We start from the raw sequence: 23,237 nt of genomic DNA, 5'->3' as shown, positions 1-23,237 counted from the left end.
TACTGGATATAAATATACTAGGATGTTTTTTTCTGCTATTAACATTCTCTCTTTTTTTGATGCAGATTCTGTGGCTCAGTTTACTATCATTCAGGAACACACAATAACCGCGTCTCTTGGTGGTAATGTAATTTTGTCCTGTGGTCGTAGTGATGGCTCTGTAGCTGGTGGTAACTACCCATACTGGGTGTATCAGGCACCTGGGAGTGTTCCTAAAGGTTTAACAGGTAGTGATGGAAGCAGTAATCATAATGTAAAACCCCCAGGAACCTCTGAACGTTTTACTGGATCCATCCAAGGAGGCTCAAGTGTTTTGTCTATCAGTAATGTACAGGATGCAGATGACGGGGAATATTACTGTTCTCTGTGGACTGGGAGTGCGCACACAGTGCTACAAATTTACACACAGTGAGACATAATGCAAACTTCCTCTTTTTTTGCTCATAGGTATGTTGTACTTATTTAAATAGCCAAAGAACAATAAGCAAATACATATGTAGCAACCTCACGGAATTTAACTTTCACTGGTCTGGCTGCAGTTAGAATAGTTTTAACCACTTTGTATTGGTTACTGTGTTTATCAAATACAATTTTATATTGTCTTTTTCAATAAACATAATAACAATTTGTGAGCTTATTAAAAAAAAAAATGTATGAATTCCATGAGTATTACTGATGTGCTACTGAAGTAGACTACGCTAATAAAACCTTTTCCTATCAATTTAGGTCAAATTGTAACAAAATAATAGAAAGGTTGAAAGTGAATTTTTTCATAGGGTGTCTGGCCAAAACCAAAAAAAAGGACCAGCATAATGTTTATAAAAGTTTTGTATATGTTTTAGGACATTTTCCTCAAATGTCCATTACAATGTCATACATTTATAATACTGTAATGTAAAGGTGTAACTAGGATTTTGAAATACCTGGGGTACTCTTAGGAAAGCGATGACGCAAGGACAATATCTTGAAACCATCTGTCATTTTTTTTCTGTTTCTGTTTCCATTGGAGAGATTTCCTTTTACTTCCTGTCACATAGCCAGGTGAGAAGAAATCCCTCCAAAGTGAGGAGATCCCTGGTAGTCGTTAGGATCACCAGAAATAATGTTCTGATGAAACATTTTCACCTGTTCTTGTGATCCTTCAAAACTTTCACTTTCATTGTGTTAATGGTTACCAGGACAAATGGAGAAGTTGAATCTCTAAGGGCGCACAGATGTCAATAAAAAACAGACAAGTGTTCTAATCCCTCACTACTCTCCTTAGTTACATTTTAATTACTGAGCCATAAAACAAGATTCCTAGACATGGCTGGATATTGGGCTTGGCCTAAAGGAACATGGTTAAATATACTGTAGTCTAAGCCTACATTCAGTATACATCGCACACATTTGCCAAAGTCCTTTCATCCACAAAAATATCCATAACTACAGTACCACAAATGAGAGTTCCACAGGCACACTTCAACCTAAAGGATTGTCTTTAAAAAAAAAACAGAATATGGACAAAAAAATAGAAAATACTTGGAAACCTGCAACTGTTTAGACAAGACGTAATATAGTCAGGAGTATGTAATGTACAGCAGTAAGCACTTTGATATGTAGAACACAATGTATAGAGTGCAGCAGCCAGCAATAAATGTCATGGTGTTGGTGTCAGGAGACAAAATGTTCCGTGTTGCTGGTCAGAGGGAGGAAAAGTACTCTGTAAAGGTGGCCAATGGGAGGAGAAAAAGTATTTCATACACCGACAGTGTCTGCACCCTTTACATTGGTGATCTGTGTCTGTGTCCCCCTTATATTGCCCCTTATTCGGGGATGCAGCCTGACAGGTTAGGAAAGGGGGGGGGGAACGAGCAAGTGCCCCCCGGAACCATACCAGACCACATGGAGGGTGCTGTGGGGCAGGGGGGCTCCCCCCCCCAAAGCATCTTGTCCCCATGTTCATGGGGACATGGGCCTCTTTCCCACAACCCTGGCGGGTGGTTGTGGGGTTCTGCGGTGGTCAGAGGGAGGAAAAGCACTCTGTAAAGATGACCAATGGGAGGAGAAAAAGTCATTCATACACCGACAGTGTCTGTGCATCCTTTACATTGGTGGTCTGTGTCCCCCTTATATTGCCCCTTATCTGGGGATGCAGCCCGACAGGTCAGGAAAGGGGCAGAACGAGTAAGTGCCCCCCCTGAACAATTCCAGACCACATGGAGGGGTGCTGTGGAGCAGGGGGGCTCCCCCCCTCAAAACACCTTGTCCCCATGGCCAGGGTTGTGGGGGTCTGCGGGTGGGGGGCTTCTCGGAATCTGGAAGCCCCCTTTAACAAGGGAGCCCCCAGATCCCGCGTTCCCCTATGTGAATGAGTATGCAGTACATGGTACCGCTACCCATTCACCAAAAAAAAGTGTAGTGTAAAAAAAACCCGGAAACAGTCTTTGACAAGTCCTTTATTAGATCTAAAAAAAAAAAAAAGATCCCTTAAGTAGATCCAATGTCAATCATGATGCCTGCTGCCACCGCCAACCCAAAAAAGAAAAAAAAATTTGCTCCGCTGTCTGACAGCTGCGCCACGATGACAGTTCTTAAATAGGGTGATGATGTCACAAGGGGGAGAGATCACCCCCACCCCCTTGTGGTATCATCATGCCCTGTGACTGGTCGAAGCATTGCACCTGGCCAATCACAATGCACTGTCAGGAAGCAGTGTATTGTGAAGAGCGGCAGGCAAACGTCTGTACCGTTCGTGTGTTCACTGAACGGCCCATGTCCAAGTCAAAGCAACTCGAACATGCAGCCCATCATTATTAAACACCACTGCAGTTAGAGAACATAATTTCCTAGGTGTGCAGCATTTAAGAACCAGTATCGCAAAGCCCGTACTGGCATCCACCAACCCAGCAATTCCTGTCACCTCACTCTCATACATACTGTATGTCCAACTGCTGCCACTGGATACAAGGAATGCACTACACTCTGTAACCCCATGCTTGCTGTCTCTCTCTCAGGAGCTCTCTATATAACTCTCCCGTGACCTCCAGGCTAAGTTCCAGGTATGCTATGTTGCGGATCTGGTCCCAGTATGTGGGGAGCTGACAGCTAGTGAAGGTGCCAAGCAATTAACTCCCTTCACTACCAGAGTAACCGGCACCCTATGCCAAGTCACCCATTCCCTGGCTGGTTGGCTGTATTTAGAAATGATAAATGTATGGTTGCCTTTAGCAAAGGCAATATAGCTATGCTTGACAGCAAACTCCATGCTGGACTAAAATGTACTGTATGTACTCTAACCTACAGTCCCCCATTCTTTAGATATGCCATGCATGCACCCCTTTGAGAAACTGCAGATCAAGTTATTAACACCTTCCCGCCTGCTCTATAGCAGATTGACGGCCGGGCGGACACTCGCCGTTGTGAATGGGCGTCATATGACGTCCTGTCAAAACTAGCCGCTCATGTGGCCGTGGGGCCGCGCAGTGGCTCAATCTGTCACCGGCTGTGTCCACGGGACACAGCCGATCACATATCACTACACCGGCCCGCTGCCAGTGTCATGTGAACGCTCTGACCAATCACAGCAGATCACATGTTAATTGTATACAATGGATGGCTTCCTGTCATGCCATCCATTGTATACAATTATGTTGTTAGCTGTGACTGGTCAAGGCAATCACATGATACAGACAGGGCCAATCACAGCCCATCTGTATCATGTGATCAGCTTTGCCCAATCACAGCTAATTACAACAAAAGACTAAATTAATCAGTTTAATTCAGTAACAATGATTGCAAATATCAATGAAATACATTGGTATTAGCAATCATAATGTGTTTAACCACTAGCCTACAGGGCACTTATACCCCCTTCCTGCCCAGGCCAATTTCCAGCTTTCAGCGCTGTCACACTTTGAATGACAATTGCGCGGTCATACAACACTGTACCCATATGAAATTTTTATCATTTTTCTGAGACAGATAGAGATTTCTTTTGGTGGTATTTAATCACCTCTGGTATTTTTATTTTTTCTTAAACAAACCAAAAACCACTGAAAATTTTGAAAAAAAAAAGTTTTTTCTTAGTTTTTGTTATACAATTTTGTAAATGAGTGATTATCTCTCCTTCACTGATGTGCGCTAATGGGCACTGATAGGCTGCACTGATAGACACTGGTAGGTTGCACTGATGGGCATTGACAGGCATCACTGATGGGCACTGAAAGGCAGCACTGATACATGACACTGATATATGGCACTGATAGGCGGCACTGACCGGCACTGATAGGCAGCACTGACTGGCACTGATAGGCGACACTGACTGGCACTGATAGGTGGCACTGATTGGCAGCACTGAGAGTTGGCACTGATTGGCATTGATAGGTGGCACTGACTGGCACTGATGGGTGACATTGAAAGGCAGCTCAGAAGGGCACTGATATGTGGCATTGATGTGCACTGGTATGCACTGATATGTGGCATTGATGTGGCACTGATGGGCAGTGGCACGTGGCACTGACAGGTGGCACTTCTGGGGCCACACTGATCATCAGTGCCCTGATGATCAGTGTACATGTCACCTCCGCGGAAAGCCAATTACCAGCTCTCCTCTCGAGCTATCAGCGTGACAGCTCGAGAGGAGAGAAATGCCGATAACCAGCATTTCTGTGTTTACATGTGATCAGCTGTGATTGGACACAGCTGATCACATGACCGAGCCGACATCTTCGGCTCTTTCCCTGATCCGCTGTGTCCGAGGGACACAGCGCACCGGCGATCGGCGTGTTGCACGCTCCCTGAGCCGTGCATGCGCAGTGAGAATGGTAGGACGTCATATGACGTCCTATCAGAATGAGAGAACCACCTTGCGCCCATCATTGTACTATAGGGCGGGCGGAAGGTGGTTAAATAGAAAAAATAAAACCTGAGCACTTGCCCAGAGTAGTTCAATGTTAGTATGGTAACACTGTATTGCTTTGGTCACAGTGTGCTGAAAAATAAAATAGTAAAAAAAAGAAAAAATTTAATAATAAATAAAAAAAATAATAGAAACATTTAAAAAAATATATAAATTAAATTATTATTAATATTTTCACCAAAGAAATGTAGTAGAATACATTTTGACCTAAATTTACGAAGAAATGTTTTTTATTTGCAAAATTGTATAACAAACGAAGAAAAGTGCTTTTTTTTCAAAAGTTTCAAGTGTTTTTTGTTTTAGTTAGCAAAAAAAAAAAATTCAGTGGTGATTAAATACCACCAGAAGAAAGCTCTATTTGTGTGAAAAAAATGATAAAAATTTCATATGGGTACAGTATTGCATGACCGCGCAATTGTCATTTACAGTGCGACAGCGCTGAAAGCTGAAAATTTGCCTGGGCAGGAAGGGGGTATAAGTGCCCGGCATTGAAGTGGTTAAAGGAACAACTGAAATAGTGCAAAACATAAAGGAACAGTCTTCAAACAGCAACTCCCCATGTATTCCTGTACAGAGGGTCTCTAAGTGCCCCATAAAGTGACTGTATCCTAGGCAGATGGCAAGTTAACAAAAGCAAACCTTTCCAGGTAAGAGTCCACTTAGGCAATAAACCTACCAAGGCAGGGACAGTCCCTTAAAGTCCATGATTTGGTGACAATCCACAAAGGCAAAAAAGTCCACAATTAGTAGCAACAAGTCCATTAAGATCCTTAGGCTCCAGACCCCACTGGGCTCCCATCACCCCACCCCCAAGTGGGTGACCACTCCATCAGAGTAATGCAGGCCATAGATGGGGAGAAAACCAGATGATTTATCTTTAAAAAAATGAAAAATCGGTCGTTCAATTGGCCGACGTTACCAGGAACGGTAAAAAAAATCAGCCGATTTTCATCCCGTCTACAGCCAACAAAAAGTGTCTCTGCAGAGAGCTCCGCTATTTCTTTGACAGTTCTTTGAAATTTATAGCGGCTGCAACAATGTATCTATTTGTATCCATTTCGGATACAGATGTTTTTATTTGGAAACAAATAGATACATTGTTGCAACTGCTATAAATGTCAAAGAACTGTCAAAGAAATAGTGGAGCTCTCTGCAGGGACACTTTTTGCCGGACTGGAATTCTTCTTCTTCATCCTCTTCTTCTTCTTCATCCTCTTCTGCTTCTTCTTCATCCTCTTCTTCTTCATCCTCTTCTTCTTCCTCTTCTTCTTCTTCATCTTCTTCCTCTTCTGATTCTTCATCCTCTTCTTCTTCTTCAACTTCTTCTTCTTCATCTTCTTCTTTATCATCTTCTTATTCCTCTTCTTCATCCTCTTCTTCTTCTTCATCCTCTTCTTCTTCTTCATCTTCTTCTTCTTCATCCTCTTCTACTTCTTCTTCTTCTTCATCCTCTTCTTTCTCTTCTCTTCTTCTTCATCCTCTTCTTCATCCTCTTCTTCTTCATCCTCTTCTTCTTCCTCTTCTTCTTCTTCTTCCTCTTCTTCTTCTTCTTCCTCTTCTTCTTCTTTTTCGATTTGCCCATCATTGCCGCGAAAATCGGCCGATCGGCAAAATCGGCCGATCTTTTTCAAACTTTACTGATAAAAAAAATCTGCCAAAATACCAAAAAACGGCCAACCTATTGACCCACTAATGAACTGAAAATCGTCCGATTTTATTTTCGGCCGAAAAATCGGCCGATTTTCGACCCATCTATGGCCTGCATAACAGCTACATTTGTGGCAGTGTTTACTCAGGCAGCTATCTGGGGCACGGAAGAGCCCATTTTTATGTGGATCTCTAGAAAATGTGTGGGAAAATCTAGCCAATCAATTCTCAGATCCACCACACCTATACATTGTACCAATTCAGTTGAGAAACATCACAGTGAACCCAGATAGCTGCAGAACATAAGTCAGCACAGCAGAAAACCTTTAACGTGTTAGTTCATCTTTACCAGAAGGTTTACCTTTACCTTATGCAGATAAGGAGTGTCTGTGGAGAATACCAAACTGTGTCTCTGACTAAAGATGAATTATACCCTTGCTATAGGTGTAGGCCATTTATGTACCTCATGAAGCCTGACTGGAATACTCCCAGTATGTTGCTAGGACGTTGCTCAGTGAGGCCTAGTCATTACTGCTCACCTCCACCATCACAGGTGTCAGCTCTGTCTCTGAACCAAAGCCCCTCACATTCTCTTTCTCTCCCCTGATGGGGTACAGTAATGATTAGGCCTCACATAGCAACACCCTGGAAGTTTTCCAATCAGGCTTCAGGAGGTATGTAAATGGCCTAGACCTATAGCTAGGGCATTATTCAGATTTATCTAGAGCTGCACTGATTATTTTTATCTACAGGCATCCCTTATCTGCATGGGCAGCTTTTTGGTAGAGATGAACTACCCCTTTAACCTTTCTGTAGACATTTGCTTACAAGTGGGATGCATTGTAATCAGCACATCAGCATTGTTTACTCCACAGCGCAGTGTTAGCAGACTACAATGTTTGGAACATTATAACAGGAATATGTGGTGAAATGCAGTTCAGAATAGACATGTGCATTTCATTATGAATCAAAATTTTTATTATTCTGAGATTCGGATGTATCCACATTTCTGAATTATATTAGTAACTGATTTAAACTAAACTGGAATAACAAAACAATATTTTGACCGAAATTAGAATCAAATTTGAAAACTAAATCGAATTCAAAAACAAATTTGAAATATAAATATATTGCTGACCATTGCTGATTTCCCTTAAAGACTATGTGTATTAGTGTTAGAATACAGCTGTCTTCCAAAATTTGAATTTCGATAACAATAGAATAGAATAAAACAGAAAAGAATATAAAAGAAGAGAATAGAAAATAAAAGAATAGAATAGAAAAATAGAATAGAAGAATTTTATCCGTATTCTGACATTCAAATTTTGAAAAGAATAGAATAGAATAAAGCAGAATAGAACAGAAAACAGAATAGAATAGTAAATAAATAAATAGAATAGAATAGAGAATAAAGGAATGGAAAGGATTAAAATGAAATAGATTAGAGTAAAATAAAATATAAAAAAATAATAGAATAGATTTGAATAGAAAATAAAAGAATAGAATAGAAAAGAAAGAATAGGATAGAACAAAACATAACAAATACGTATAGCTGTCTTCCAAAATTTTAATTTTGAAAAAAAATAGAATAAAACAGAATAGAACATAAAATAATAGAATAACATAGAACAGAATAAAAAATAAAGGAATAGAAAAGAAAATAGAATAAATAAGAAAAGAATAGAATAGAAATAATATAATCGACTTCCAATATTCAAATTTTGAATAGAATAGAACCAGCTATTCTTCGCAATGAATTTGAATCTATTCTATATTTTCGATTTGAATGAATTTGAATCCGGTCAAAAATGAATAAACAAAATGATTTTCATTATAAATGCAACTAAACGAAATTAGTAGCTTAACAAATCGATACTAAACTAAACTAAATTTTTCATTCTGCACCTGTCTAGTTTAGATGTCAGACAACTGTAGGCAGGTGTAAAATATCCTCCATGTTGTAGGTGGTTCTGTGAGCCGTGCCACTGTGCAGGGGAAGTGAAGGTTAAAAGGAACATTCTTCCTCTGTAGCTTCCATAGGTGTCATCAGGGGAGCTGCGGTCTGATTGGATCTAGCAGCCCTCAGTGACCTCAGCAGCCATCTTTAGTATGGACAATGCTAATAAACAGCAGTGCTCTGCTGGGGTTGGTGCACATTTTCAGTGGCTAGAGTAGGGAAAGGAGCCACACTGGTGAGGTACAGAGAGTTAGCCCCAGGGAAAGGTTCCTGCTTGAGGGAGGATAGATTAGGGACCATTGTTTGCCTTCGCCATCTTCTGATCCTGATTGTTGTGTATTAGGACTTGCACCTTTACCCTGTGTCAGCCACCCCTATGCAGATGCAACCCTGGTAATGTAACTTACAGTATGTGTAAGTACTTCTATGATTCTGGACTCCATAAAGGTATCACCAACATCTGTGAGAGAAAAAATATTAGCTTCCCAACCTTGTTGCCAGTGTCGCTGTGTTTGTGAATACTAAGTCTTGGGGACGGTTGGAGAAGGGCAAGCATGGCAATTTTCTTGTTACAGTGTTACTAAACCCAGGACCCTGCATTCACTATATCTGGTCTCTCACAGTACACACAACATGGAAGTGTACTTATTTTAGTAAATCAAGGTGGTGATCTGGAGGCTGATGTGGGGTATGGCAGAGCAGTCTTGTGGTAATTATAGTGTGTTTACTTGTGAGCCACCAGGGTATACTAACAGAGGAGCATATATATTTTTCTAGATCGCTGGTTATTTTGCACACTCTCTACAGGTATGCATTTGATATCAATTAATTCAATAATTACCGCGCTCTAATACTAATTAAAAAAGTGCTCAGTGCTTGAAAAATAATATAAATAAATCAACAATTGATGATACCTTTAAAAAATTGTAAATACTCATATATATGTGGCAATTAATAAATCAAATAATAATTCATGATAAAAATAATATATAAAGTCCAAAAAATCCAAAAGGTATAAATAAAAAGTCCCAAGTGCAAAAAGAAAGTGCTATAGTGTTCAAGTCAAATCAAATCAAATCATACTCTCCTTCCAACATATGGTTTGCTTCAGTCCTGCGGCTTTATAATTAGCCTGTGTGTCTGTGAGGGATGATCCCTCCTTTGATCCACTCTCTCCTTCTAATATGTGCTTCAATCCTGCAGCCTTGCAAGTAGCTTGTATGCCTGTGAGGGATGATCCCTCCTTTGATCCACTCCTTGTTGTAACAGCCAAATGCATGCAAAGAGAAAAGAATATATGGTGCCTTATCCCAGAGACAAATTCAGATTTTAATTCACTTTCACATTACACTCACATGTTAAAAACATCAATAGCGCTTTTTGTATAGCAAACAACCGCTGCCTGCGGTGAAGGTCTGGCCAGAGGGTGTGTACCCCACGCCGTCAGTACTCGCCGTATCAGATGTGCGGTGACGTCACTGCCCCTCCCCAACGCGTTGCGCCACAGGGACTGCGTAGCTTCGTCTGGGGGATGATGTGTAACTGTCACCTAATCTGCTTCTCTTTATATAGTGTGTATGGGCGCCATTTGTTGAAGGTATGCTGGGCGCGGCCATGTTTTTGGGGTTTAATTTTACATAGAGTTCATATGCGTTTTGTGTTTACTTAAATGTAGCCTGAAAAATACAATGTTTGTCACAGACATCTGCGGCTTCTCTGACGACGTGTGTAATTCCCTTTTATACAATGTAACAAATTAAAATACATATTTCCTTGCCCCATATTCACTCAAAAATAATAATGTTAGCTATTTCCGTATTACTTGTAAAATTTTCCTATTATTTATATAAAAACTTTACTTTAATATATAAAAAATCGTTTAAAAATAAATAAATAAAAAATAAAAAAAATAAACGCATGTATATACATATCAAAATTATATATTAACTTTAATCAATTTAATCGATTGACGTAATCCCAATATAGTATTAGTATCAGTATATTCTATAGCTAGTTGGATCTACTTCCCTCTGAAAAAAAGAAAGAAAAAAAAAATAAATAAACGCATGTATATACATATCAAAATTATATATTAACTTTATCCAATTTAATTGATTGACGTAATCCCAATATAGTATTAGTATCAGTATATTCTATAGATTGTTGGATCTACTTCCCTCTGAAAAAAAGAAAGAAAAAAATAAAAAATAAAAAAAAATAAAAAAATAAACGCATGTATATACATATCAAAATTATATATTAACTTTATCCAATTTAATTAATTAATGTAATCCCAATATAGTGTTAGTATCAGTATATTTTATAGCTAGTTGGATATACTTCCCTCTGAATTAGTCCTTATTATTAATAATCACTTAAAAAGCAGGACAAATCAAATTCTTTATTTAGACCATTAGGGGCTAAACTATTCATTTCGTATATCCAATACGATTCTTTTTTACTGATTTCCCTAACCATGTTATCACCCCTCCAGTGTGTGTTATGTTTTTCAATGCCCCAAAATTCTAGACCTTCCACTTGTTGTTTGTGGTATTGTTGGAAATATATCGGTACATTATGGTATTTAAATCCTTTTATAATATTACGAACATGTTCTTTTATTCTGTCTTTTAATGATCTTTTGGTTCTCCCAATGTAGATTTTATTACATGGGCACTTTAAAGCATATACAACTCCCTTCGTGTCACATGAGATGAATTGTTTGATCTTATATATGTGTCCATTAATCAGATTTTTAAATTCTTTTCTATGTCTTGGGTTGTTGTTTGTTCTACGGCAACTATAACACCTACCACATTTGTAAAATCCAGTTCCTGAGAAAAAAGTAATATTCTTATTTGTAAGGGGTGGGTCCAAAATATTTTTAACCACCTTATCCCGAATGTTTGGGGCCTTTTTATATATATATCTAGGTTTTTCTGCTAATATGCTTTTCAAATCTTTATCCAGTCTTAATATGTCCCAGTACTTATTAACTATTTTCTGTATATCTCTATACTGTTTGTTATAAGGTAATATCATGGATATAGTATTGTCCTCCAACTTTTCCTTAGATTTAGTACCATTCAACAATTGATCTCTATCTAGTGCCTCCACTTTTTTTCTTTCCCCTTCTATTAGTTCTTCCTTATACCCTTATAGATTATAATTAATCTTTTGAGCAGAACCTTGCTTTGTTCTTGATAGTCTTTTATATTAGTGCAATTACGTCTCAACCTCATAAACTGTCCCCTTGGAATATTAGTGATCCACGGTTTGTGGTGGCAGCTATGGGTGGGTATGTAAGCATTTCTGTCCGTAGATTTGAAATAATGTTTTGTATGTATCTTTGATCCCACTTTAAATAGACAGATATCCAAGAAATGTATTGTTTCCTTACTTATATCCCAACTTAACGTGATATTTTGATCATTAATATTGAGATTTTGATAAAAGTTGGTCAATGAACATTCATCACCATCCCATATCAGTATCAGATCATCAATAAATCTATGGTACGATATTAATTCTTGTTTCTGATTATAGAATATTGTTTCCTCCTCCCATTTTGCCATATAGAGGTTGGCAATGCTGGGGGCAAAGCGTGCCCCCATGGCAACCCCTTTTACCTGTAAATAATATGTATTTGAATACCAGAAATAGTTATGGTTTAAGCAGAATATTATACACTTAATTAAAAATTTCTGTTGTTTTTTATGTAATTTGGAATACACACAGGCTAATTATAGAGCAGTCTTGTGACTTCTATCAGTGTCCATCTGAGCACTGGTTAAAGCTTGTAGGAGGAGTTTTCTTTCTGCTCTAGGAGGATGTGAAACCTCTGATTGGACAGTGCTGATTGGCCCTGTGCTGATCACATGCACCCTCCCAAGAATAAAAAAAACCTCTCTAACAATACACACTAAACTGAGCATGTGCATGTGACCCATGTTTCAGTCTTTATCTGGTGGTCATGTCAACAAGAGGCGGGGCAAAGAAGAAAGGATCAAACATCATTGCGGCTCATCCATTGGTTGCTAGAGGTTAAAGCACAACCTTACCACTCACTGATTGGTTGCTAGAGGTTACAGCATTTAATTACATCTCCCTGATTGGTTGCTGAAGGTTACAGCACATCATCTCCTCACCGCCTGTACACCACAGACTGAGAAGGTTAGGGGACCCACCAATGTAAGGGGGAATTTACACTGACCACCAGTATTGTGGAATGGGGGAGCATTATATAGATATGAATGCCACACTGCCGCTGCTATTTACATATGAATGCCACATTGCCGCCGCTATTTACATATAAATGCTGTCTTTATTTACATGTGAATACTGACATGGTCTGCACACCTGAGTTATCTGTACATGGTAATAGGACGGAGCTGGGAAGCATAAGAGACAGCACGTCACACTGAGATATCAGACACAACCTGGAACAAAGACTTCCAGGGACAAGGGAATGTAAACCAGTACAGTTGGCAAGTATGGGATAGCTGCTTTGAGCCCCACAACAATGACTGGGCCCAGGGCAGCAACCCCTTTTGCCCCTCCTTAAAGATGGCCCTGATTTTAACCAGTTACTATTGGTTACTGTTCTACTCAAATGCAATTTTATATATTGCCTTTTTCAATAAGCATAATAAGCTTTGTGAGCAAATTAAAAATAAATTTGGGAATTTGGTGAGTATTACTGATGTTTTATGGAAGTAGCCTAAACTAATAAACCATTTCTTATGGATTTGGGCCAAATTGTAAGAAACTAATGCCAGGCTGTGTCCGGATCTGTTGCCCTCTACTGTCTGTAAGTGGCTTTGCTGCTTAATGCTTACAGAGATTATTTATGTACATCAGTTCCTGTCTCTGTGCCGAGGTAAGAAACCCCAGATGGAGGAAGTGAGAAAGAGACAGAGAACTAGCCACATGATCTTATACACCGATACCATTTTTATATCGGCAAGTACGAGTACCAATATTTTCAGTCAAGTACTCGCCAATACCGAGTACCAATACTTGTCCAAATCGCATGCAGTTTCCCCACTGCACTGCTTGCCATAGCCCAAGTTCACACAGGAGCGGCATCCCATGCTGGGGAACATACATGCGATTTGGACAGGAATCACATGCTAATCTTTGCATTGCAATTTGTGTCCATTAACGCAAATTGCACCGCAAAGTATCAGTTAAGGTATTGGTAGTATTTTCACAAGTACTCATGAAAATGCTTGTATAGATGCATCCCTACTCAGGGGTTGCTATTGTCTCTGTATCTTCACCCAGGTCAAAAGCAGAGACTATTAGGCAAGTATTTTAATAGTTTAACTGCAGCTGCCCATAGCTTCTTGAGTGTGTATTTAAATCCATGTGACAGATCTATCTCTGTCCTGTTGTTATCACACATGCACAGTACTAGAAAGCAAGGTCTGTGCTACTGTATGTGTTTAGTGGTCATCTTCCAGTATATTAGTAGGTGAACCTGATTATTGCACAAAAGTTTACATGCAGTTCTTGTTATTTTAATTAACTCTGTCCCTTCTGGCCTAAGATTCTATAGCCAGCTTTAGCACAAGGCTCAGTGACCAACATAGACTGGAGCAGGGGCGGACTGACCATTTGGAAACTCGAGCACTGCCCGAGGGCCCGGGGTCAGTGGGGGGCCCCATGAGATGCCCCTGGTACATTTTTCATAGGCTTTTTTGAGTTTGGGCAAGGACACATGGGCCCCATGATCCCCTATTACCCTGGGGCCCCATGAGTTGTCAGTCCGCCCCTGGACTGGAGCCAGACTAGGCATCCAATGGTCACTTCTGGTAGTTAGAGATGCTGTTGTATGTCAGACTAGAAACTACTATTATTATTATTATACAGGATTTATATAGGGCCAACAGTTTGCTCAGCGCTTTACAATATAACAGGAGACAGTACAGCAACAATACAGTTCAATACAAGAGGGATTTGAGGGCCCTGCTCCTTGGAGCTTACAGGGACTAAAGTGGAGTAGATAACCTGACTCTGAGTTCTGCTGCCACATCACAGTTTCTGCCGGTGAGAAGCTAAATTCCAGACTGATTGGACATTGGCTGGAGGGTCTCCATCACCACATATCTTATCTTTAAGCCTTCAACACCAAGACAAACACTACATCATGACCATCCTCAGGGGCCTCTGCAAACTGACTTTTCTGCAACATTCATCTGAAGGCATCTCTATTAACCTCTTCCTGTCCGCCAATTGCACATAGACGGCAGACAGGAAGCTTTGCAGATGCGAGCTAACGCACCTGTACGTCAGCCCACATCGATGGCTCGTGTGGCTCACAGAGTGTACACCCCAGAGCCCTGCGATCCATGTGTTGCCCGGACACAGTGGATCACATTCGCTGTGTACGGGCGATCACACAATGTTTTACCATGTGACTGCTGTGACCAATTACAGCACTCACATAGTAAACAATGGAAAGTCAGGCTACTTGTACACTCACAGACTGTTGTTCCAGCCACTCCAGTGTCCCTGATCAGTGCCTCTGTGTCCCTGATCACTGACCCAGTATATACATAATAAAACATGCAGCCAACCCCTGTCACCTGTCCTGATCACCACCATACCCCAAACCAACATCCTGATCACTGCCATATGCCATACAAGCACCCTTATCACCGCCATACACCATACCAGTACCCTGATAACTGCCATACCTCATACCATCATCCTGACCACTGCCATGCCCCATACCAGCATCCTGATCACCCCATATGCCATACCAGTGCCCTGATCACCTCCATACCCCATACCAGAATCTTGATCAACGCCATACCCCATACCAGCGTCCTGATCACCGCCATACCCCATACCAGTGTTCTGATCACCGCCATACCATATACCAGCATCTTGATCACCCTCATACCCCATACCAGTATCCTGACCACCGCCATACCTCCTGCTAACATCCTTATCACCACCATACCTCATGCTAACTTCCTGATCATCGCCATACCCCATACCAGCGTCCTGATCATTTCCATATGCTATACCAGTGTCTGACATTTTAGGGTCTCAACTGATCAATTTTCAAATATATATCCCATAGTTTGTAGACTCTAAAGCAGGGGTCCTCAAACTACGGCCCGCGGGCCACATGCGGCCCGCCGAGCACATTCATCCGGCCCGCCGGCAGGGGACACTAAGTACAAGGGCGGGCAGGGCGCTGATGTCCCTTACCTGGCTCCGGTCCCAGTCCCACGACGATCCAGTCCAGGATGCACTGCTCCTTCACTCCGGCCGCTCCCTCACTAGTGTCCGCACTGCCGCTCTACTCCGCCTCCTCACCGGTGATTGGGCACGAGTACTGTAGCTCAGGAAAGGCACACAGGTGGCCAATCACTGGCGAGGAGGCAGAGCCGAGTGGCCCCGCGAAAATCAAGGGAGGGAGAGGCCGGAGTGAAGGAAGGAGGACAGCTGACCGCCCGGTAAGTGTGCCGTGCAGATGGTACTGCTGCAACCTGGTATGCTGGCTGCAGCAGCACCATGCTGAAACAGGGGTCGGCTAGTTAAGTGTCATTGCTGTCAGTGGGAAGAATAGTGCCCCATCATTGGTGTCACTGATAATAATGATGGGGCAGTATTCCTCCCACTGACACCAATGATGGGGCACTATTCCTCCCCCCACTGACACCAACGATGGGGCACTATTCCTCCCCCCACTGACACCAACAATGGGGCACTATTCCTCCCCCCACTGACACCAACGATGGAGCACTATTCCACCCCCCACTGACACCAACGATGGGGCACTATTCCTCCCCCCACTGACACCAACGATGGGGCACTATTCCTCCCCCCACTGATACCAACGATGGGGCACTATTCCTCCCCCCACTGACACCAACGATAGGGCACTATTCCTCCCCCCACTGACACCAACGATGGAGCACTATTCCACCCCCCACTGACACCAACGATGGGGCACTATTCCTCCCCCCACTGACACCAACGATGGGGCACTATTCCTCCCCCCACTGACACCAACGATGGGGCACTATTCCACCCCCCACTGACACCAACGATGGGGCACTATTCCTCCCCCCACTGACACCAACGATGGGGCACTATTCCTCCCCCCCACTGACACCAACGATGGGGCACTATTCCTCCCCCCACTGACACCAACGATGGGGCACTATTCCTCCCCCCCCACTGGCACCAATGACGTACTATTCCTCCCACTGACACCAATGATGGGACACTATTCCTCCCACTGACACCAATGATGGGACACTATTCCTCACACTGACACCAATGATGGGGCGCTATTCCTCCCACTGACACCAATGATGGGACACTATTCCTCCCACTGACACCAATGATGGGACACTATTCCTCCGAATGACACCAATGATGGGTCACGATTCCTCCCACTGATACCAATGATGGGGCACTATTCCTCCCACTAACACCAATGATGGGGCACGATTCTTCCCACTGACACCAATGATGAGGCACTATTTCTCCCACTGACACCAATGATGGGGCACGATTCTTCCCACTGACACCAATGATGGGGCACTATTCCTCCCACTGACACCAATGATAGGGCACTATTTCTCCCACTGATACCAATGATGGGGCACTATTCCTCCCACTGACACCAATGATGGGGCACTATTTCTCCCACTGATACCAATGATGGGGCACTATTCCTCCCACTGACACCAATGATGGGGCACTATTCCTCCCACTGACACCAATGATAGGGCACTATTCCTCCCACTGACACCAATGATGTGGCACTATTCTTCCCACTGACACCAATGATGGGACACTATTTCGCTCCATAAGGCACACTTGGGGGGAAATGTCTGTGCGTCTTATAGAGCGGCCGGCCCAGTATTCCCACCGCCGTTGTATGTCCGCAGTCTCTGAACAAATGCGGATACAGTACAGGAGATGACCATAGTTTTATTTTAAAACTATAGTCCGGCCCTCCAACGGTCTGAGGGACAGTGAACTGGCCCCCTGTTTAAAAAGTTTGAGGACCCCTGCTCTAAAGCTTTCACACAGACCAAATAATATACACTGTTTTGGATTATGTTTACCCCAAAAATGTAGCGGAATACATTTTGGCCTAAATTTATGAAGAAAAATTATTTATTTGCTAAATTTTATAACAAAAACTAAGCAAAAATGTTTGGTATAGTGTCTGCCAATACCAAAAAAAGTTCTAGCTGGTATTGGGCTTTAACCACTTGTCCCTGGGTGGATGTCATATGACGTCCTCCAGGTGAAGTGATTATACTGGGATGATATACAACTAGAGTCAGTTCCCCCCAGCGTCAGTTAGTGTCAGATTGCCCGCTGCACTATCACAGTCCCATTATAAGTCTCTGATCACATCCATTTGTAGTATAAAAAAAACAATTAAAAATTCATTATATATCCCATAGATTGTAGATTCTATAACTTTCACACAAACCAATCAATATACACTTAATGGGATTTTTTTTTTCCAAAGACATGCAACAGAATACATTTTGGCCAAAAATTTATGGAAAGGTTTGATTTTTCTTATTTTTTATTGGATATTTTTTATAGCATAAAAAATGTTTTTTTTTTCAAAATTGTCATTTATATGGCAAAAAATAAAAAGCCCAGAGGTGATCACCACCAAAAGAGAGCTCTATTTGTGTGAAAAATATTATATAAATTTAGTTTGGGTACAGCATTACATGACCTCGCAGTTGCCGGATAAAGTAGCACAGTGCAGCAAAACAAAAAATGGCCCGGTCAGGAAGGGAATAAATCCTTCCAGAGGGCAATTGGTTAAATAACAATTCCAAAACACTGGAAAAAATCGCCTTCACCCAACACCACTTAAAATCATGACAATGTTGTCTTATAAAACCTGGCCTTGGTCCTGAGGAAGCCCGTAAGCAGTGAAGGGCAAAATGCATTGATGGCTTAATGTCTCAACGTGCCATGGCCCTCACTCCATCTTGCAGAATGTATCAACAGCGGATGAGGAAATTTGCCCTGAGACTTTGATGGCAGGAGGATATGATTACAGCTTGAGGCTGCTGTATTAGATGAAGTAGTGCTGGAGTGGTATACACAATGGCTGCCATGGATGTAGTGACTTGCCCTGGATGGTGAAATATCCCTTTTCATGTTACTGCTAGGCATACAGTGCATCCAGAAAGTATTCACAGCGCTTAACTTTTGCTATGTTACAGCCTTATTCCAACGTTCCCCATCCAACCTGATGGAGCCTGAGCGGTACAGGAAAGAAGAATGGGAGAAATTGCCCAAAAATAGGTGTGCCAAGCTTGTAGCATCATACTCGAAACGACTTGAGGCTGCAATTGGTGCTAAAGGTGCTTCAACAAAGTATTGAGAAAAGACTGTGAATACTTATGTACATGGGGTTTTTTCGTTTTTTATTTTTAATAAATTGCAAAGATTTCAAAACAAACTTCTTTTATGTTGTCATTATGGGGTATTGTTTGTAGAATGTTGAGGAAAAATGAATTTAATCCATTTTGGAATAAGGCTGTAACATAACCAAATGTGGCAAAAGTGAAGCGCTGTGAATACTTTCTGGATGCACTGTATTCTGAGGGCGTTATTGAGTGTTAATCTCTGCAGCATCTATGCATTTATTATGCCACCTGCCAACTCCTCTATGCTTGCTTGACTCTACTCTGCCTCTATGCTGTGTGTGACCTGCTATTTGCTGACGTTCTTTAGCTATTCCATACAAGACACAAGCCAGTTGCATTATACTAGCCATGCATTGCAGGATATGTTGAGTGGTCTACATCCCCAGTAATGTGAGATCAGGGGACTGACCTGACCAGGATACAGTGCGAATTGCTTATGTTTGCTGTACAAACCTGCCTTGAAAAAGTATTCAATTCATACTCCTTGTAAATGTATTGTATTTGGATTTTATGTGATAGACCAACACAAAGTGGCACATAATTGTGAAGTGGAAGGAAAATGATAAATGGTTTGCAATATTTTTTTACAAATAAATATGTGAAAAGTGTGGCGTTCATTTGTATTCAGCCCCCGCGAGTCAATACTTTGTAGAACCACCTTTCACTGCAATTACAGCTGCAAGTCTTTATGGGTATGCCTCTTACCAGCTTTGCACATCTAGAGAGTGAAATTTTTGCCATTCTTCTTTGCAAAATAGCTCAAGCTCCGTCAGATTGGATGGAGAGCATCTGTGAACAGCAATTATCAAGTCTTGCCACAGATTCTCAATTGGATTTAGGTCTGGACTTTGACTGGGCCATTCTAACACATGAATATGCTTTGATCTAAACCATTCCATTGTACCTCTGGTTGTATGTTTAGGGTCGTTGTCCTGCTGGAATGTGAACCTCCACCCCAGTCTCATGTCTTTTGCAGACTCTAACAGGTTTTATTCTAAGATTGCCCTGTATTTGGCTTCATCCATCTTCCCATCAACTCTGACCAGCTTCCCTGTCCCTGCTAAAGAAAAGCATCCCCACAATATGATGTTGCCACCATCATGTTTCACAGTGGGGATGGTGTGTTCAGGGTGATGTGCAGTGTTAGTTTTCTGCTATACAGTACATAGGGTTTTGCTTTTAGGTCAAAAAGTTCAATTTTGGTCTCATCTGACCAGAGCACCTTCTTCCACATGTTTGCTGTGTCCCCCACATGGCTTCTCGCAAACTGCAAGTGGGACTTCTTATGGCTTTCTTTCAACAATGGCTTTCTTCTTGCCACTCTTCCATAGGCCAGATTTGTGGAGTGCACAATTAATAGTTGTCCTGTGGACAGATTCTCCCACCTGAGCTGTGGATCTCTGCAGCTCCTCCAGAGTGCCTTTGGCCTCTTGGCTGCTTCTTTGATTAATGCTCTCCTTCCCCAACCTGTCAGTTTAGGTGGACAGCCATGTCTTGGTAGGTTTGAGGTTGTACCATACTCTGTCCATTTTCGGATGATGGATTGAACAGTGCTCCGTGAGATGTTCAAAGCTTGGGATATTTTTTTATAACCTAACCCTGCTTTAAACTTCTCCACAACTTTATCCCTGACCTGTCTGGTGTGTTTCTTGGCTTTCATGTTGCTGTTTGTTCACTTATGTTCTCTAACAAACCTCTGAGGGCTTCACAGAACAGCTGTATTTATACTGAGATTAAATTACACACAGGTGGACTCCAGTTACTAATAAGGTGACTTCTGAAGGCAATTGGTTCCACTAGATTTTAGTTAGGGTTATCAGAGTAAAGGGGGCTGAATACAAATACACACAAAACTTTTCAGATATTGATTTGTAAAAAATGTTGAAACCCATTTATCATTTTCCTCCCCAGTTACAATTATGTGCCACTTTGTGTTGGTCTATCACATAAAATCCCAATGAAATACATTTACGTCTTTGGTTGTAACATGACAAAATGTGGAAAATTTCAAGGGGTATCAATACTTTTTCAAGGCACTGTATACTGGCTTTGTCGTATCCTGTTTTCCAGCTAATGCAATGCTGATCTTGCTTGTGGAATTAGTCAATTAATTTGACAGCTTTTTCATTCAGAGGTTAGCTTAAAGCATTTTTCTGTTTGCTGCTATGCTCATTTACAGCCCTGTAATGTTTTAGATAGACATGTGAGCATTTTCAGCTGTTACGATTATTGTGCTGTCACTTCCTGTGGGTATTTCCCGTCACTTTTTCATGGAAGTCTCTTATTGACTGCCTATGGTGAGTGCGGGTAGGTACACCACTCTAAAAGACATTTTTATTTATTCTATTCACCTGGGATAATGCAATGTGTATGATAATCTGTGTGTGTACCGTGGCACCTGGCCAGGTTCTTCATAAAACGTTGTCATGATTTTAAGTGGTGATGGGGGGAGGCAAATTTTCCAGTGTTTTGGAATTGTTAATTAATAAACTTTTTGTAATTTTGCAATATTATTCTTCTTGGTTTCTCATTCTGTGGCTGCTTTTGTGTGAGACATCCTATCTCTAGTTGTATATGAGTAGGTTTCCAGTCACGTGATCCATCTTAGGTGTAAACTGGTGAGTCAGCGAGTCTTACCCTCTACGTATGAGGAGATATCCCTCACTATTGCCTCTTTTATTTTTTATTGTTTATTTTTAATTTTTTGGTTCTATACTTGGATGATGCCTGCAGCTCCAAATTTTCAGCCAGTGATCCCCTTTTTAGTAGAGTACCCCCCCCCCCCCCCCCGTGCTCATGTGCAAAGTCAGACAAGCATGTCGGTCCCGCATGAATATGTCAACGGTGATTACACCACACATATGTGGTGTCGCCGCTAACATCAGAGCAAGAACAACAATTCTAGCACCAGACCTCCTGTGTAACTCTATCCTGGTAACCTGCAAAGACTTTTAAAGTGTTATTAAACCCACAACAGTAAAATCAGTCTGTATATGCAGTAGACCATGCTTGTTATACTCGCTGTGCAATCTAAGGGATTAATCCTCCACATTGTGTAAAAAGTATGTTTGATCCTGTCTTCTCCAATCCTCCCCTTCTTCCAGTGACCCCCTCTTATCTCCTGATAAGACATATCATGTGGAGTCACTCTGCACATGCTCAGTTTGGTGTGTATTGCTAGAGAAGTTTTTTTTATTAATTTCTTTTTCTTGGGAGAGTGCATGTGATCAGCACAGGGCCAATCAGCACTGACCAGACAGAGATCAGGGGTTCTGCATCCTCCTAGAGCAGAATGAAAACTCCTCCAACAATATTTAATATGTGCTCCGCTGGACACTGATAGAAGTCATAAGACTGCTATATATTGCTGATTTATAGCAGTTTTTCTTTATTAAAACAATTGTATTTCCATATTCAGTGTACTGTGGGAGATCCGATATAGTAAATGAAGGGTCCTGGGTTTAGTAACCTATGGATAATTTAATGTACCATAGTTTGTTGCCGTTCCACGGGTATGTGCAATTTTAAAGAGAGACATGTTTCATGTCATGTATCTATTTACTTGGGGTAATATATTCTTTTATATTTTAACAAAAAAATGGGTATCGTATTATGTTTGTGTTCGCTAAAATTAATTAAAGTGACATAAAAAACTGTAACATCCACCATTTTATTTTCTAGAGCCTTTGCTTTAAAAATATATAATGTTTGGGATTCTAGGTAATTTTCTAGCAAAAAAAAAGCACACTTTTACATGTTTGACAGAAATGTCAGAATTGGCCCAGCAGAATATTTATAAACGTTTTGCATATATTTTAGGACATTTTCATCAAATGTCCATTGCAATGTCCTGCATTTACTATACTGTAACGGCTCTTTGCAAAACATGTCAAAAACTTCCTGCCATATAGTCACAACAAAAAGTGAGAGGAAATCCCTCTAAAGCTAAGAGAGCCCTGGTAGTCATGAAGGTCTTTAAAACATTTTTTTCACCTCTGTTCCTGTACTTGTAATCACTCAAATTTTGGGGTTTTCTTTTACTTCCACTTTTGGTGTTAGTGGACACCAGTACATATGGAGAGGGTGAATCTTCATAACCGGGCACAGGCATCAATAAAAACCTGAGAGGTGTACTAATCCCTCTCCACTCCATCCAAAACTAAAAATAAAAATTCCTTCAATTATATTTCAATTATTGTGCCAGAAAACAAGAGCCCTAAATGTAGTGGGATATTAAGATTGGCCTAAAGGAACATGGGAAAAGTATAGTCTAAGCCAACGCACAGTACACAGT

The 23,237-nt window shown here is 41.2% G+C and overlaps 2 protein-coding genes across 2 annotated transcripts in view; both read left to right on the top strand.

The window, feature by feature from the left end:
* LOC149445898 (immunoglobulin lambda-1 light chain-like) overlaps positions 1-23,237 on the top strand; it is a 537,782-nt gene that overhangs the window by 83,944 nt on the left and 430,601 nt on the right. The gene's annotated exons all lie outside the window — the stretch shown is intronic.
* The window catches only part of LOC149445900 (uncharacterized), a 37,198-nt gene that overhangs the window by 111 nt on the left and 13,850 nt on the right, over positions 1-23,237 (top strand). The window contains exon 2 of the mRNA XM_089653164.1: positions 66-377. Coding sequence (XP_089509290.1) covers positions 66-377 — 312 coding nt within the window. The remainder of the gene's footprint in view (positions 1-65; positions 378-23,237) is intronic.

This window comes from Staurois parvus, unplaced genomic scaffold (assembly GCF_062004578.1).
Source record: "Staurois parvus isolate SC_StPar_1 unplaced genomic scaffold, SC_StPar_1.0 ptg000704l, whole genome shotgun sequence".
NCBI classification, from domain to species: Eukaryota; Metazoa; Chordata; class Amphibia; order Anura; family Ranidae; genus Staurois; species Staurois parvus.
This window is presented reverse-complemented; position numbering and strand designations above follow the sequence as displayed.